This window comes from Dipodomys ordii, unplaced genomic scaffold (assembly GCF_000151885.1).
Source record: "Dipodomys ordii isolate 6190 unplaced genomic scaffold, Dord_2.0 Scaffold27, whole genome shotgun sequence".
NCBI lineage: Eukaryota > Metazoa > Chordata > Mammalia > Rodentia > Heteromyidae > Dipodomys > Dipodomys ordii.
Window position 1 is genome coordinate 18,131,203 of NW_012267243.1, and position 16,462 is coordinate 18,147,664.

Here is a 16,462-nt window from a genome sequence, read left to right on the forward strand (position 1 = left end):
CGTCTTGCAGCATTTCTGCAGATAACACTTGTCCTAATCTTTTTCAGTTCACTTGCTCCATGTGATTGATCTCTAGACAATTGAGTGGGAAACACAGACAGTGAGGCCACATTTAAATTGCTCTTCCCTTTGTTTTTTGGTTGTGGGGCTTGAACTCAGGGCCTGGGTGCTGTCCCTGAGCTCTTTTGTTCAAGGCTAGCACTCTACCACTTTGAACCACAGCTCCACTTTCAGTTTTTGAGTGGTCTAATTGGAGGTAAGAGTCTCACAGGGACCTTTCTGCCTGGGGCTGGCTTCAAACCATGATCCTCAGATCTCCAGCCTCCTGAATAGCTGGGATTATAGGCGTGAGCCACCAGCACCCAGCCGCTCTTTCCTTTTTGCTGATTATTTCAATATGGCCCTTTGAAAATACAAACTTAAAAATTTCCAAGCATTTTTCCTGCCTTTATGCTCTTTTATCTTATCCTGAGGTTAGTGGATGAGTCCCTGCGGAGACTTAGGATAGGATCGCAGGGTGGGTAGAGAATTGACGGCCCGTTCTCTGACACCTCTGATCTCTCCCTCAGTCCCGGGCCTAATCTATTTATCTCCATGCGGTAGCCTTTCTTAGGGTCCTGTCAACTGAGGACTTCTCCACTTAAATCCCAGGATACCTCGCTGAGGTTGGCTTGTGAAGATGATGTGTGATGCCTCCTATGGTATACTTGTTTCTCAACAGAGAAACAAAGCATTCATAAGTTGACATTTAAAACACAAAATTTAATACATTTTTCCCCCAATGACCCAACTAACATCTCCAGTGCGTCACCTCTTCTTTACTCATTTGAAAAATGATACCATGGGTAGCACCGTGACAGTACTCAGTGTACTTAGGAAATGATACCATGGGTAGCACCGTGACAGAACTCAGTGGACTTAGGAAATGATACCATGGGTAGCACCGTGACAGTACTCAGTGGACTTAGGAAATGATACCATGGGTAGCACCGTGACAGAACTCAGTGGACTTAGGAAAATGGAGCTAGGTAACTTGAGATGATGGTGGGATGGGGTAGGAGTGTTGGCGTGTGTGTGTGTGTGTGTGTGTGTGGTGTGCGTGTGTGCGTGTGTGTGTGTGAGTGTGTATGTGTGTATGTGCACGCGTGTGTGTGTATGTGTGTGTGTGTGTGTGTGTGCGTGTGTGTGCGTGTGTGTGTGTGTGTGTGTGTGAGAGAGAGAGAGAAAATGATGGAAGAGGTGACACTGGTCAAGATGTATTATACACACAATGACCATGGTAAATTGAATGCAGCTACTTGACAATAATAAATAAAAATGAGTACAAGTAATGACACCATGGAAAGATTTTTTTAAAAGTAGGTACAACTCTTAGCTCATTTATTCTTTTTTTCCCTAAAACCTTGACCTTAATATTTTTTTACTGTGAAAATCCCGTCAGAGGGTTACAATACATGGGCGAGGTAATGAGCACTTTCCTTATCAAGCATTGTCGCCTCCTCCTTTGTTTCCCCTTTCTCTTGTTGTTTATGGTTAAACTCTTAAAAAAGCAGAGCAAAGAAAGCTACTTGTATTCAGGGCTAGGTCATTATCTTAGTATCTAACTGCAAACCCACCCTTTGTGGCCCTCTGGGCGTAGCATGGCACACTGGTAGGCTGTTGACCAAAGTGCTGATTCAGCTTCTTTCTTTGGCCCTGGTTTTGCAGATCCATTTCTTTCCTCTCTCCCACTCCCCCTTTCCCTCCTACCTTACTGGCCTACTGCTTTTTTTCCTATCTGCTTTTGTCTCTTCCTGTGCTATGCTCAGAGTCTGTTTCTGTGTTGTCCACCAAAGACTGGACAATGAATAGGACACTTTGCTGAGAAGTAGGGAAATAGAGTCCCATGAACAATTGTGCTAGATTCTGGTAAATGCTGTTATGGTATGTTGAAAATGGTAAGAGTTCAGATAAGGAAGCAATTACATAGGAAGAAAGCTATAAGTTTGCAGAGAAAATGATGCATAGGATCCCGGCCCGTGAGAGGAACTTGCCAGGTATAAGGAGGGAGAGAAGCAGTGTGCATTTGCGCACAGCTTATTGTAGGCTGTGCAGGTAAGAAGGAGCTGCTGAATTTTGTAAAATGTTTACATATCATTATAGCTGCCAAGCCATATTAAAAAATGCCACTAACATATGCACAGGTACAGCTAAGTCCAATTATATCCTAGATTTTTCCCCTAAATAATTTGTAATTACTTTTAATTCCTCATCATTTTAATGAAAGTCAATGAGAAGATAAAACTCTTACATAGCTTGAATGATTTTCCTGTGAGAGTCTGAATTTGAAACAATTCCAGATGTCAAAATTAGAGTTTCTAAGCCTAATAATTGCAGATCAAAACAACTGTATGTGTTCATCTCACTGAGGGGGTCTTCAGGTGTCGGATTAAAGCAGACTATATGTTTTAGCAAGCAGAGGTGAGTCCGATGCGTGGTCCTCGCCTTTACAAGAGCAATGCTGCCTGCTACGACTCTGCTGGGCGCGGCAGTGTGAAGGCCGGGGGAGGGATGAGGCGGGTTTCTGGGGAACCCTGACGCTTGGCTGAGTCTTAAAGGCAGATGGAAAGTGGCCGGCAGAGCAGCCAGGGGAGAGGCGGCAGCCTTGAGTGCGAAAGCCTCGGCGCGGCCCGCTGGGGAGAGCAGAGAGCTTCCCGCCGGCTGCCTGGCTGGCCGGGCAGTGCGAGGTGGGGTGGGCACGCAGAATCCTGGGCCGTGGGCTGAGTTTGGCTTTAGTTTCAAACGTGGGAATCCACTGAAGAACAAGGACAGAGCCAGGTGTCAAGGATGTTAGGGGCCAAAGACTGGTGTCGTAGAGCTGGGGTGAGATCTGGTCCTCACAAGGATGAATGGGAAAGCAGGACCGACATGTAGAGGTAGCATCGGTGATCCGAGGATGGACCTCCAGAGGTAGCATCGATGATCCCAGGATCGACATTAAGGGAGCATCGGTGATCTGAGGATGGACCTCTAGAGGTAGCATCGGTGATCCGAGGATGGACCTCCAGAGGTAGCATCGGTGATCCGAGGATGGACCTCCAGAGGTAGCATCGATGATCCCAGGATCGACATTAAGGGAGCATCGGTGATCTGAGGATGGACCTCTAGAGGTAGCATCGGTGATCTGAGGATGGACCTCCAGAGGTAGCATCGGTGATCCCAGGATCGACATTAAGGGAGCATCGGTGATCCCAGGACCCACATGTAGAGGTAGCATTGGTGATCCCAGGATGGCTTGCCGACGGCCAAGCCAAAGGGAGAGTAGAGAAGTTGAGTGGATCACGATTTCGGTGTGTTGAATTCAGGATGGGTGAGAGGAAATGATTGGCCAGTATATAATTGGGTCCATGGGTCAGTGGCTCCCAGGAACTAGCACTGAAGTTTCTTGTGTGAGAGACACCAAGGCTGAGGTCCGGGGGGGAGGAGTGGGGGTCTCAGTGGGCAGGTGGGGTGTCTGCTAGGCTCATGTGAGGATGTGACTGTAATGACATGTACAACATTCCATTTTCATTCAAGGGCTTACTTAACAAATGAGGTCAGAACACAGTTCAAGAAAGATATTTACTCTAGTTAAATGCCTTAAAATCAATCTCCAGAATGTGTACTCACATTACGATATTCTAGAGTTGAACCAGTGGGTGCCACTGAGAACACCAGGGAAGACTCCTAGGGAAGACCCAGAGTGCCTGAAAGGAGGAGTGCAAAACCAGAGCTTCGACTTGACCTCATCTCTCCCTTACAACCACAGGATGGTCCAGCAATTTGCGGTGGACTTTGAGAAGAGAATTGAGGGCTCAGGTGATCAAGTTGACACCCTGGAGCTCTCCGGAGGCGCGAAAATCAACCGCATTTTCCACGAACGCTTTCCCTTCGAGATAGTAAAGGTTTGTCCTGAGTACCCCTTTCTCCCCCTCATTCTACTTCATTTGCACATTCTTTTTTACGAATCTCTTGATACAATCGTATATGGGTGGTATGAAGCGAAGATAAGTCTTTGGGCACGAATACTTCCTGATATCATTTCACGGGAATTAACATTTCAAGTTAGTTTAAGAAACACGAATTGAGTTGTCCACAGTGTTCACATGTTATCTAGTGAATTTAAAAATACGTCTCATGCAATTCGTGTGTACCAAGGTTCGAAGTGCCAGTGATCAGACAAAAGGGCGTCCTAATTTGTCCCGTGGTAAACAGGGGACACGAGACGCAGACAGCATAGTGTTTTTGGTGGTGTGATGCGAGTGCTCTTTTAATCAGTTGTTTATTCAAGTCCTGCCTGAGTAAGGGGTGCGAGGAGAGCAGGGAGAGCAGGAGGACTCGGAAGCCAGGCCGTCCGCTCTGCGGAGGGGGCGGGGAGGGGGCAGAGGTGGGCCCCTGCAGGGAAAAGCAGCAGCGTTGAGAGTCAGGAGCAGGAATGTGTCTGGCCCGTGCAGAGCTGACTGGTTCACCCAGGGCCCTGTAGGTTGGAGCAAAGCGAGGGTCCCGCAAAAGGAACTCTGTGTGTGTGAGAGACCCCATGCTAAAGGAGCACTATGCCTGCCGGACTGAGAGGGGAAAAGAATAGCTAAGTTGGAACAACAGGGCCCAGGCAGGGGCCACTTCCTTCAGGGACAAAGCTTCGTAACCCGGAGGCCCAGGTACAAAACCATAAACCCACAGCATTTAGATGGAGTCTCGTACAAAGGAGGGGCGCCAAAACTTAGATTTCTTTTGCTTCTAGTAAAATGGTGTCATAAGAGAAGATGGAAAGAAATGGGTGAGTTTAGAGTTGTGGAGGTAAGACTGAAGGCTTGGATTGGACAGCAAACAAAGATCACTTTGAGATAATTCCCAGGCTTTTGGCTTTTGTAGGTGAATGGATGACTGTATCATCAGATGAGGGAAACTGAGGAAAAGATATGTTGTTGTGGGTGTGTGAAATGAGAATTCTGCTTGCTAAGGGTGAAATGCCCGACAGGAAGTTGAGTTCTTTTAAACTCCATCCTGTTTGGCTCACACCCAAAGAGGTGGGTGCTTTTATCTTGGTGTGGGAAGCTGACAGATAAATAAATAGATGATTTTATTAAAATGTGCTAAGTAAAGTGGCAGTTTCAGCCCAGGGTGCTATGGAAACAAAGCCCACAGATATGAATCATAACCACGTCTGCAGGGAGCCAGGCTTCTGATCTGAGTTTGGAAGGGCCGGTGAGTAGATAAGAAGTAAGACTCGGGTAGGCCGAGGGTACTCGGAGAGAAAACCAGGAGCAATGGTGTGTGGGGGGGTGTTGGAAGGGGGGAGCCAAGGTACAGGAAAGGCAAGTCTGAGGCACAGAGGATGAAGGAGGAAGCCGGCAGAGCTGGAAGAGAGATCTCAGAGTCAGGGCTGAATTGTTATGCTCTGGACCTGCTTTCCAAGATTAAGCTCTGTAACATTTTGTTCTTTCGAGTGGATTTATGGTGCTTTGGACTTCTGGGACTACTTGTAATCTATTCTGTGTTGGCTTGGTGGGATATTATTAATTTCCTTTTATACAGAGGCCTTGAACCAGGAGATTAAAATGATCAGGGAGAAAAGACTGCCATGCTGCGTCTCAGGACCGCTGTGTGGCTGTGGTCCATCCTCCGTCGTCATTTACCCGTGTCCTCGTGAAGAGTGATGTGTGTCACCGAGTGGGTAGATGGATGCCCAGAAGGCATTCTATACACATAGATATTAGAGTTAAAATATGCTACACTGAAACTCCCAGAAGTCCCTAATGCTCTAGGAAGTGCTTGAACTCTGTATAAACAGATGTTTTGGCCATCTGGGCTTAGCTTAGGAGAAATATGAATATCCATTTATTAGTCACAAAGTCAAGTTATTCTCTGTGATATATAAAATATGCTTAGACTGGAATTAAGTGTTAACTGTGGCTCATTTTGCATCTGCAGATGGAGTTCAATGAGAAGGAACTGCGAAGAGAAATAAGCTATGCGATCAAAAACATCCATGGCATCAGGCAAGTATTCCCCTTTCCCTTGCCTTCAGGCTCCCGAAGGCAAAGGGGTATTTGTAAGTCCCCGGTAAAGTAGGCCCCCCTTATCTGAGCGGAGGATCAAGGTGGCAGTAAGAAACAAAGTGCACTCGAAGTGCTTCCTGTGAACAACAGAAGGTGCGCTGGTCTTCACACAGATGAGCAGATCCTGTGACAGCCCAGGATCTCACGTGCTCATCAGCAGTCATTATTTATACAGAGAATGGTGGATCAAGGATACAGCAAGATTCAATGAAGGTCGATGTTGAACTGACCACACTTGCTTTTTCAGAGAATACTTTCAAGATGCTGTGGTGTGTTATACATCTACCAGTGCTCGTGTGTGTGTGTGTGTGCGTGTGTGCGCGCACACTCATGTGCATGCGTGTGCCGTGGTGACACAGTGCACCGAGAGGAAGGAAGGGTGTGCTGGCAGTGCTTGAGGCTGGAATGGCGAGGGCCTCTGGTGAGGCTGAGCAGGAGTGACGGAGACGAAGGCATAATGGCAGGGAAGTGTGACAGGGCTGGGAGCTGGGGTTTAACTTCCCTGAGGCGTGTGGCTGAGCCCGCAGAGGAGGCTGGGAGGTGGGCTGGGGGATCTGGTTCGGAGAGAGATTATTCTAAGTTGTTTTCCATTGTCTTTTCCTGCTGTTGGGATAAATTAGACTGGAAATGATAGTATAATAATAGACGGGGTGTTTAGAAAAGTAAATACAAGCTGCCTCACAGCTCTGGAGGCGAAGTCTAAGCCCCGCGTGTCAGTTCTGATGAGACGCGGGTTCCCGACTGCTCCTCTCTCATCGTTTCTTCCCAGGACAGAAGGAGAACTAGCAAGCTCTCTTACTTTCTTTCCTGAAGACATTCGTTCCATTCATGAGAGCTCTACCCTGCAACCTTCTAAGCCCAACCCCCTAATCACAGCACATGGAGGGGGACGGACACACGTTCAGTCCATAGCACTTTCTTTAGAGAACTACGGTCCAATGACAGGGACATGCATCTCTTGAGTTTGTATGTAGAAGGCCACACCTAGTCTAATGACTGTAGGTTGCATTTGGCATCCCAAATTCAAGATAATCAGACAGGCTGCCTGGATCACAGATGATTTCATTTGAGGGAGATGCCATCTTGTCTGTGGCCACTTCTAAGCAAAGAAAAGTATAGTATCTTGTGTAGGAGACAGCCACTGATGTGATTATTTAGTCTCTTAAATATACTTAATTAAAAAAATTTCCATTTGGGGTGAACCAATGCAACAGCAATACTCACAAGACACTATGTTGCAGTTGAAATTTACAAGTTGGGGGGTGGAGAGGGAAAGTGGGAGAAAACAAGGGAGGGGCAACAATGTTCAATAAGAAATGCACTCATTTCCTTACTTACATAACTATAACCCTCTGACAACAACCTTACAATAAAATAAAATAAGACTGCAAAGAGAAATGCACTCATTTCCTTACTTATGTAACCCCTCTGTAATCACCTTTGCAATAAAATAGACAAAATTATAAATTAAAAAACTGGAAATAACCCACCCTCAAATTTTCCATTTGATTCTGTTAGATATTGGATTGGTAGAAGCCATCTTTGTCTATGAAAGATCTGAAGATAGAGATCTTTTGCCTTTCTCATTGCTAACACCATCAGCGATGAGCAGGAGAGGGCGGCTGTCCTTGTGGGGCACGGTAACTACTCCTGCAGTGTAGGTATGGGAATAGAATGCGTGCCCTGTTTACTGCAGTGCAGAACTGAATGTGGGGCTGAGAAGAAAGAGCTCTCAGTGGCAGAACTCGAAAAGGTTTGGAGCTGTAGGTGTGGTTGCCTCTGAGCTGGGACTGGACGTACAGGAATAATTTGTACAGGTTAATGGAGTGGATACAATGCACAGCTCGCCAAGGGCAAAGAATACTTGATTATACATAAAGAGAAATTCACAGAAATGTAGGATAAATTGGATGGGAAATGAACTTCAAAAGAGTAGGTTCAAAGAGTGGGAAAATTTCAGAATTAAGCGGCTTCACTTTCATTCCATTTGCAATGTGGAGAAAGGACAATTGTGGAGTGACTGCTACAGTCAGAAGCACAGAAGGGTGGGGATTTGAAAAGTGACAGGAAGGATGCTGAGTAAGGCAGGTGTAGAGAAGCGCTAAAGGTCCCTAAAGAGGTGTCAATGAAGAGAAGTTTACTAAGTGGGGAGGGAGCAGGGCTTAGGAACAAGAGGATAAACATGCACAAACCCAGAGCTGGCGGTCTGTAGTCCCTGCCCTTGCTCAGAGTTCAAGCGTCTCTCTCCTTGCAGCTTTCGTGTTTGGACAGATTGCTACCCAAATCTGGTCAGCTTGGGGCTCCAGGAACGTGAGAGGCACATGCTCCATCACGGAGCTCCACCTCAGCCTTTGGATATTGCTTTTAGCTTATGTTACTTTCCCGCAGACCAGAATTTACTATGGTTCATTCAGCTCTACTGGCGCTACTAGTGTAATGGTACTATGTGCAGAATAACTTGCTGCTTAACTTTCAAACTTGGGCTGTGGCATGCTTACTTAAACGGCCTGTCCGTGTGAACACGCCGGCTCCTTCTTGATTGTTTAAACCTAATGTGATGCTCGCTTTCTTCCTCCCAGGACAGGCCTGTTTACTCCAGACATGGCCTTTGAAGCCATAGTCAAAAAACAGATTGTGAAGCTGAAAGGACCTTCCTTGAAGAGCGTGGACCTGGTGATGCAGGAGCTGATCAGCACTGTCAAGAAGTGCACCAAAAAGGTAAGTGCGAGCTATCGCCCTGTGAGTGTGTGTTTGCTTTCCCCACCCTCCCCTGCCGGCGCCTGACCCCTCCACTGTCCTGGGGAAGGACTGTGGCCAGGCTGGAGTGGGAACTGGATCTGCACACTTGTGCTGAGCAGGCACACTGTCCTCTCCTCCGGGAGGGTTTCCTGTGGACCAGAAAGAGCATACTGCATTTGTTCTTTATTGTCTTAAGTAGAAAAACACGACTTTAGAGCAATCCATTGACATTTAACTTTTCCTGTGGTGTGGATGAGGGCAACTCTTAGGTAAAGGTATCACCGGTGTGAAAATGATGTAAAGGGCTCTACTCTGAGAAAGAGTCACGTCTGGTGCAGAGCCCAGCCGCTGAGACCTCGTTTCCTAGATTCAAATCTCGCCTCGTGACACTTTCTATGGGACATCAGGCATCCTACTATTTCTCCCTGGTTTTGCTATTTATCTGTGATGATGGCAGTAATAACACCACCTCGGTGAGGACCAGACAAACAAGATGATGTCTGAAGCCTACAGGCCCCTCACAGGCTGCGTAATCAAGGGAGTGAGCACAGTGAGGTGGCTCATGGGTAGCACTGTAGCAACAGCCTGCATTCTCTATTCTGAATATCTTTTGAGTCTATGTTGTAGAGTGATGGGGGAAAGAGTTCCCAAATTGGAGACTGTTCACTGTGGAATATGGAGAACCTATTCTGAACTCCTGGGACTACAGAAACTACTAGAAACTACTAGAAAACAAAAGAAAATATCTAGGATAGGGCAGGCCTGACCCCATCACAGCTGGCCCTGGGCCTATGGACATTTCTTCAACATTCATTGGCCCTTCTCTTTCTATATGGCTTGTGGCAGTGACTTCTTTGAAAAACTACTAGGGATAAAGAGACAAAAGTGAATGTGAATGACTGTGAATTTCCCCATTACCTCGCAGAAAAACAGGTGGAAAGAAAGAGTGCATGCACAATGAACGGGGGAGGCAGTTGGATTCCTAACTACGGAAAGGAAAGGAACAAATCAGAACATCTTGGGGACCAGAAGCAACTGGAAATTTAGACCCCTTCTCTTGGTGGTTCTGCTTTTCTTCTTGGTTTCCTAACTCCTCATTTTTTTTTATCCCCAAACCACAAACAACTCTAGTTGATAAGGAGCTGTGGAACAAAGAGAAAGCACTCAGGGAAGAAAAGCCAAAGCCCATCTTCATTACCAGCACTCCACTGCAGTGGAGCTCGAAGCCAGCTCCTAAAACTTCACTTCCTGCTCCCTGCTTGCTCTTCTGTCTTGTCACCATTCATTTAAAGCTCCTTCCATTGATCTCTTAATGGAGTGACAGGATTAACCAATACTGCACGCCCTGTTAGCTCTGTGGATTGCTACATTAGCACCCAGCTGTGTTTGGCCAGGAGGCCTCTCTTTAGATCCTCAGTGTCGGCCTTCCCCAGTTATCCTCTCTTCTTTGCAAGGGTCAGTTAGATTGTATTTGTCTTCAAGGCTAATTAGTTAGCTTTATTTCTTACTTTATATACTTTACAGGGAGAACCCATGGACAGATCACATGCAAAAAGACTGAGTTTTGGTTCTGTGGAAACTGAGCTGACTCTCTTGGAAAGTCTTCACAAATGTTAGCTGCAAAGAGGCTTTGCTTTTGGTGAGATGTGCCTAGGACGGTGTTGCTAGGGCGGGTGTTATAAAAATCCAGGTGAACTCTGCACCCGATTCTTTGATGAGTGGGTTCAGGTTCTCTTTCTACTTTAAAGAGAGGAAAACTGAAAATCATAGATGAAGGATGTGTTTATGTAAGACAGAAGAGGCATAACTCCAATCAGCGGATCCATATGTAGAGAACAGGCCCGGCCTTACATCAAAAGATGGGCACATGTGTGCACATTTATGCTTGAAGTTATATGAAGTGTTTATGGTATGTATGGTTTTTTTTTTATCATTTCCCATTTTATCTGACATCCTGGAAAACCGCCAGTCGGTGGACGATCAGACAGCTTGTCCCCAGACCATCTCTGGCTTCCATTCTTTCTCCTTTATGCTCTGGGCTCAATCTCCTGTATATTTTTACTGTCTTTCCAAAATATTCTGTAGCTTACTTTAAAACAAACCTCTGTTTCTCCCGGAGATTACTGTTCATCCTTCAGCTTTCTCCATGTAGGGGTATTTACTGACCCAACCCTGAAATAGCTCAGGACTGAACCAGACATGAAATGTCCTTGCTTCTCCTGCTCGGAGGTCCCGAACGCAATTCTTTCCAGTTCCCCCAAAGCCTTTCATGAAGACAGATGTGGTCCCCGTGTGCCAAGCCTTTCCCTGCGTACATCTCCCTTCAGACCACTGCACTCATCAGCAGGCCGAGAAGCCAGCTCACACCCCTCCTCCGAGATTAACGGCAGTGCCGAAGGGCTCAGTGTCCCGGTGCAGATTGGGGGCGACCTCCCTCCCCCGGCCCCCATGGCTCCCGCGGCTCTCCGCAGCTCCCGCAGCTCCCCATAGCTCCCCGCAGCTCCCCGCAGCTCCCCATGGCTCCCCATGGCTCCTCGCAGCTCCCCATGGCTCCCCATAGATCCCCATGGCTCCCCATAGCTCCCCATAGCTTCTTGCAGCTCCCCATAGCTCCCCGCAGCTCCCCATAGCTCCCCATAGCTCCTCGCAGCTCCCCTTAGCTCCCCTTAGCTCCCCGCAGCTCCCCATAGCTCCCCAGAGCTCCTCGCAGCTCCCCGCAGCTCCCCATAGCTCCCCATAGCGCCTCGCAGCTCCCCGCAGCTCCCCTTAGCTCCCCTTAGCTCCCCGCAGCTCCCCATAGCTCCCCAGAGCTCCTCGCAGCTCCCCGCAGCTCCCCATAGCTCCCCATAGCGCCTCGCAGCTCCCCGCAGCTCCCCATAGCTCCTCGCAGCTCCCCGCAGCTCCCCATAGCTCCTCGCAGCTCCCCATAGCTCCCCGCAGCTCCCCGCAGCTCCCCGCAGCTCCCCGCAGCTCCTCGCAGCTCCCCATAGCTCCCCGCCGCTCCCCGCCGCTCCCCGCCGCTCCCCGCCGCTCCCCGCCGCTCCCCGCAGCTCGGTCCCCCGCTCTCTGTCCACCCTCTGTTTCCCAGGCTGGCAGCACAGCCCCTGTCCTCTTGTGCTTCGGAGCCTCATCGACAAATGCCTTACCAAGAAATTGTAAGCTCAGACCTATGTCTGAAGAATGCGCACCGCTCTCCGCTCCGCCGGTTGGATTGGTTGGATTTTAAGCCGCTTGGGGAAGTGACGGAATTGCACAGAGGACCTTTGAGGTCTGGTGTCCACTGATAAGATGTAGACGTGCAGACCGGGTCAGCACACCTGCGGCCTGGAGGGGCCGCGGCCCTGCCCCGCCCAGCGGCGGACCACTGCGGTAGAGAGGCTGGATGGGAAAAACGACTGGAACGCTTGGTCTGTCGCTCCAATGCTAGCTTGCTGGTTTTCTTCTCTTCTAATAGTTTCTCTCTGGCAGATCACATCGTTTACAATTCAACTACTTAAAATATTGGTGATTTCTAAATCGATTTCTTTCGATCAAGCCTTTTGAACTATCTACCAACTATGCATGCACTCTCTTCTTACTTAAGCCCTTGAAATGGTTCTTTTAACCTGAATTTCTCTAGTGGCCGTCTCATTGATCTATCTCCAGCCTCAAAGCCGTCTTTCCTATTGCTCCCACCGTGGCCTTTCTGAAGTGCAGATTCTGCCCTTACATCGAAAGCACTCATTGTCTCCTGCCGTCTTAAGAGCATCTTTACATAAAATAAAATTAAAGAAGAATAAAATTCACCTCACTTAGGGCTGTGTTCCAGTCAGTGCACCAGCCCCAAAGATTTTCCACATCTTTGGTGTTTGCAGATGACCCCTTGGTCTAGAATCTTTCCCCTTTCCCTCCTGTCCTCCTCTCCCATGCCTTTTCATCTTTTCAGGCTCAGTGCAATCACCATTGTTTCCTTGGGGAGCGTGTGGGTCTTTCCTGGTCTAGCCGAGGGGTGTCCTGTGTCTTTTCTGTTACCACTGGGTTTTGTTGGATTTGTTCATTTGCCTGAAGAGCCTCGTATCGATTGCAAGCTCATTATTAAACAGTTCCATGTGATGACATTGTATAAATCCCTGTCAACAAGTTCCATGTTCTAAGGTCACCCTGACACTAAGACACATGTACCTGGATCTAAAACATATTTCATTACTTCTTTGAAAATGATAACATGGGGACAGGCTTTTCTTTAAACATCTGTCATTTTTATGTCCTTGATTTTTTGGTTATTATGCGTTATTTTAATATTTGTGATTTTTTTGGCCTTATTAGTTTTACCATGAAACTCTTACTTTTAAACTGCTTTAATTAAAACGTTTTGTAAAACAAAATCATTGTAACTAGTGCTGAGATGCCAGGACTATTTGGCATAACCGGTAGAGAAGGTGACTGGGTAACTGATTGTCCAGTGCAGAACATTTTTGGGACTTGAAAGGAGTGCCATTAATACTTCCATTTGGGCTAACAGCAGTAAACCAAGATTGCTTCAGGCAATGTGAAAATGTGTAGTCCGTCCAATTAAATTGCAACTTTTACACACACATTTATATGCACACAACATTGTTTTCATTTTATAATGTCTCATGTTGAATGCCTTATGTGTAAAATCTTTAAATGCCTTTTCTTAAGCCACATAAATAAGCATCAGTTGGAAGCAGATGGCATTTCTGTGGTTCAAATAACAAAGCACAGAGCTAGACTTGTAACTCTGGGGAGTGCATTTCTTCTCAGATACTTTCTCACTGCTGTCTCTGGGGCCCAGAGACAGGACTAGAACATGGAGCTTCATGAGCTATTTGGCTTCATGCCAGGGACATCACAACTTTGGAATTTTTCTGGTGGGCATCAGTTTTCAGCTGCTTTTCTTTTCTTCCTCTTCTCTTGCATAGCATCGCAGGGTCCTGAAGTTCTTTTCAAGAAGCACCGAGAGGAACATCTTGTTTTGCTAACCACAGTTTAGCAACTGTGCCATTTATTGGCCTCTTGGGAAACCACATTCTTGGATCATCATGATACCAATTAATTGATTTATTTTCTACTTACAAAAAATGTTTTTTTTGTTTTTTGGTTTTTTTTGCAAAAGAGATACCTTAGTTAGAAGAAATGCTGAGTTTTATTGCATGGTAGGTAACACATATCTGGACCTCAATGCTCATAGCTGAATGAGTGAATTCAAGGTCTTTACCACGGCCTTCAGTGCTCTGCTTGACCTTGGGGCCCCAGTTCCCTTTCTAAGCTCAACTCCTCTGTTCATTTCCCATCTCCCTTCCATCCACTGCAACTACACTGCTGTCCCTGTTTCTTTAGCAGGCCAAGGAGACACAGTGGGAGAGCTTTTATATTTCCTCTTCTCTATGTGGGAAGTGCTTTGTGTCTAGATGCTTATGTACACACCCCCAGCCCACTGCTCAATGCACTTGATAAAAAAAAATTCCCTCTAATTGCTTTCATCTAAAACTGCCCAGCCCACCCTCTAAACACACACACACACACACACATGCACAAACGCACACGCACACATGTGCACACACACACGCACGCACACACATGCACACACACACACACGTTCCACCCTTCGCATTAGTTATGTTACATACTGCCATTGTTGTTGGACAATAAGAGGACCTTGGGAAGGCGTAGCCCATAAGAATAGGGACTTGATTTTTTAAGCCCCCCAAATAGCCAGGTTTTCAGTAGTAATGAAGAGGTGGATTGTGTACCGCTGGCCTGGCAGGTGGTGGTCAGTTGGGCTGAGGTAAGGTGAAGGAGAATGTGTTGTTACAAAACCTTATGGTCAAATAGGATCTGTAGGTCTGGCTGGGTCTTCAGTGGTTTTTACTCTATGTATATAGACATGCTTTTCATCTCCCCTAAGGAATGGCTCTTCACTCAACACCTTTTGTGGATGCCTTAGGTAATAAGCTTTGGTACTTAGGCTGAAAATCATGCTGGTTATTACCGTGTATTACTTTTATTGGGCATTATAGGAAATTCAGGTCTGAGACTTGGCTTTATCTCACAAGTCACTGAAGGAGTTGTGATCTTTATTTTTTAAATTTATTTTCTTATCTTTAAATGGATGTACCAAGGGCTCGATTCAGCGTGTTAATTTATGCACGTGATGCATCTTGATTGGCTTCGCCCCTTTCCTCTCCCCTCTCCCATCTATCCCAAGCCCTCTTCCCTCCAGTTATCTAGTTCTATTTTTGTGGTCTTTGTAATTAATTCTTAATTTATAATTTGCCACAGTCTCTGGTTTTCCTCCTACCTTCTGTTTTATTTCTTCTTTTTTCATTCTAACTGCTCATTAATATGTCTACCAGAGATAAACTTGGGAAGACAGAGGAGATAAAAACCTGACTCAGACTTTGAGGTGCTGTTTTGACTCAGTGTCAAGCTACCCTGGCTTATGTGGTATTTTCTGAGTTACTGGAGAGACTGTGCTTCTTCTGACTACCTTTTAGTTTGTTTTCCTCTAACATGAGTTCTCTTTTTAATTACTTAACAATTGCTAAATAACAGGACAGTTCTTTTCATTTCTACCATGTGTATCTCATCATTTATCCCACCAGCTGTAGAGAATATTTGAGGCTTAGAGGTTTGAGATTTGCCCGTTCAGAGAAGGTGAGAACACGGTTTCTTTTTCTCGGGTGGAGAACCTCACCGTTTGCGATGGCTTTCCACCAAGACCCCCCTTGTCCCTCACCTCTGTTGCGGAGACAGCTCATTTCCCTTTTCATAGCAGCTGTGTTGTCCCCACAGGTCTGCTTCTCCGCAAAGGATTACTCTGAGGGTGGGGATGTTAGTTAATTTACAAAAAAGAGAATCAATGTTGTGAATGCATTTGTGAACAGTATTCTCATTATTGCAAGCGAGTTTCTAACACGTGGCCAATAGTGGAAGGTTTATAGCTTTTTGGGAAAAACAGGCCTCTATCAAGAAGCCATTTGGTCTTGTGAATGGGAGGTGTTTTTCTCTTTTCTGTGTGTTGTTTGTTTCTCCAGTGATGTTGGTATTGCTCTAGGAACAGACAGTTACCTAATGACCTGAGTGTTGCTTAAGGAATCGAACTAGTTACTTCTGAAACTAAAAAAGCTTACCTGGGAAACCTAATATCCAGGCCCTTAGGATCCAATTAATATTTAGTCAATTTTGTAAGTGTGTAGTTTTTATTGAATAGAAATGTCTTTTAAGTCATTTTTTTTCTGTCTAGAGAAAAATATGGCCCATGATAAAATTTTATATTGAGGTCTCACCAAAATAATTATATACTACTGTATATAACACTTAAAAATACACATAATTAAAGTGTGTTTTCTAGTTTTTAAAAATTGTAATGTTGCTTTCGCTCAGGCATGGGTCATTAAAGTTTCCCTTAGAATTTAATATTTCAGGTTTCGAGTTTAAGCGTCAAATACACTGTATCATTTTACCATTGCATCTTCATTGTTTAGGAACAGTCAAATAATTTGAATAAGAACCTGGGCCCAGGAAATTTACCACTTAACAGATGTGCATTTCTGACTGATAATGTCACTATCCTGCAAGCATTAAACCCTAAAGGGACTTTTCTCTTGGAAGTATTAGGTTTGAATTCATGCTTGCTGGGCAGC

The 16,462-nt window shown here is 46.1% G+C and overlaps 1 protein-coding gene across 1 annotated transcript in view; it reads left to right on the forward strand.

Moving 5' to 3' along the window:
• Dnm3 (dynamin 3) overlaps window positions 1-16,462 on the forward strand; it is a 366,727-nt gene that overhangs the window by 68,520 nt on the left and 281,745 nt on the right. The window contains exons 8-10 of the mRNA XM_013015559.1: window positions 3,788-3,923; window positions 5,950-6,017; window positions 8,657-8,795. Coding sequence (XP_012871013.1) covers window positions 3,788-3,923; window positions 5,950-6,017; window positions 8,657-8,795 — 343 coding nt within the window. The remainder of the gene's footprint in view (window positions 1-3,787; window positions 3,924-5,949; window positions 6,018-8,656; window positions 8,796-16,462) is intronic.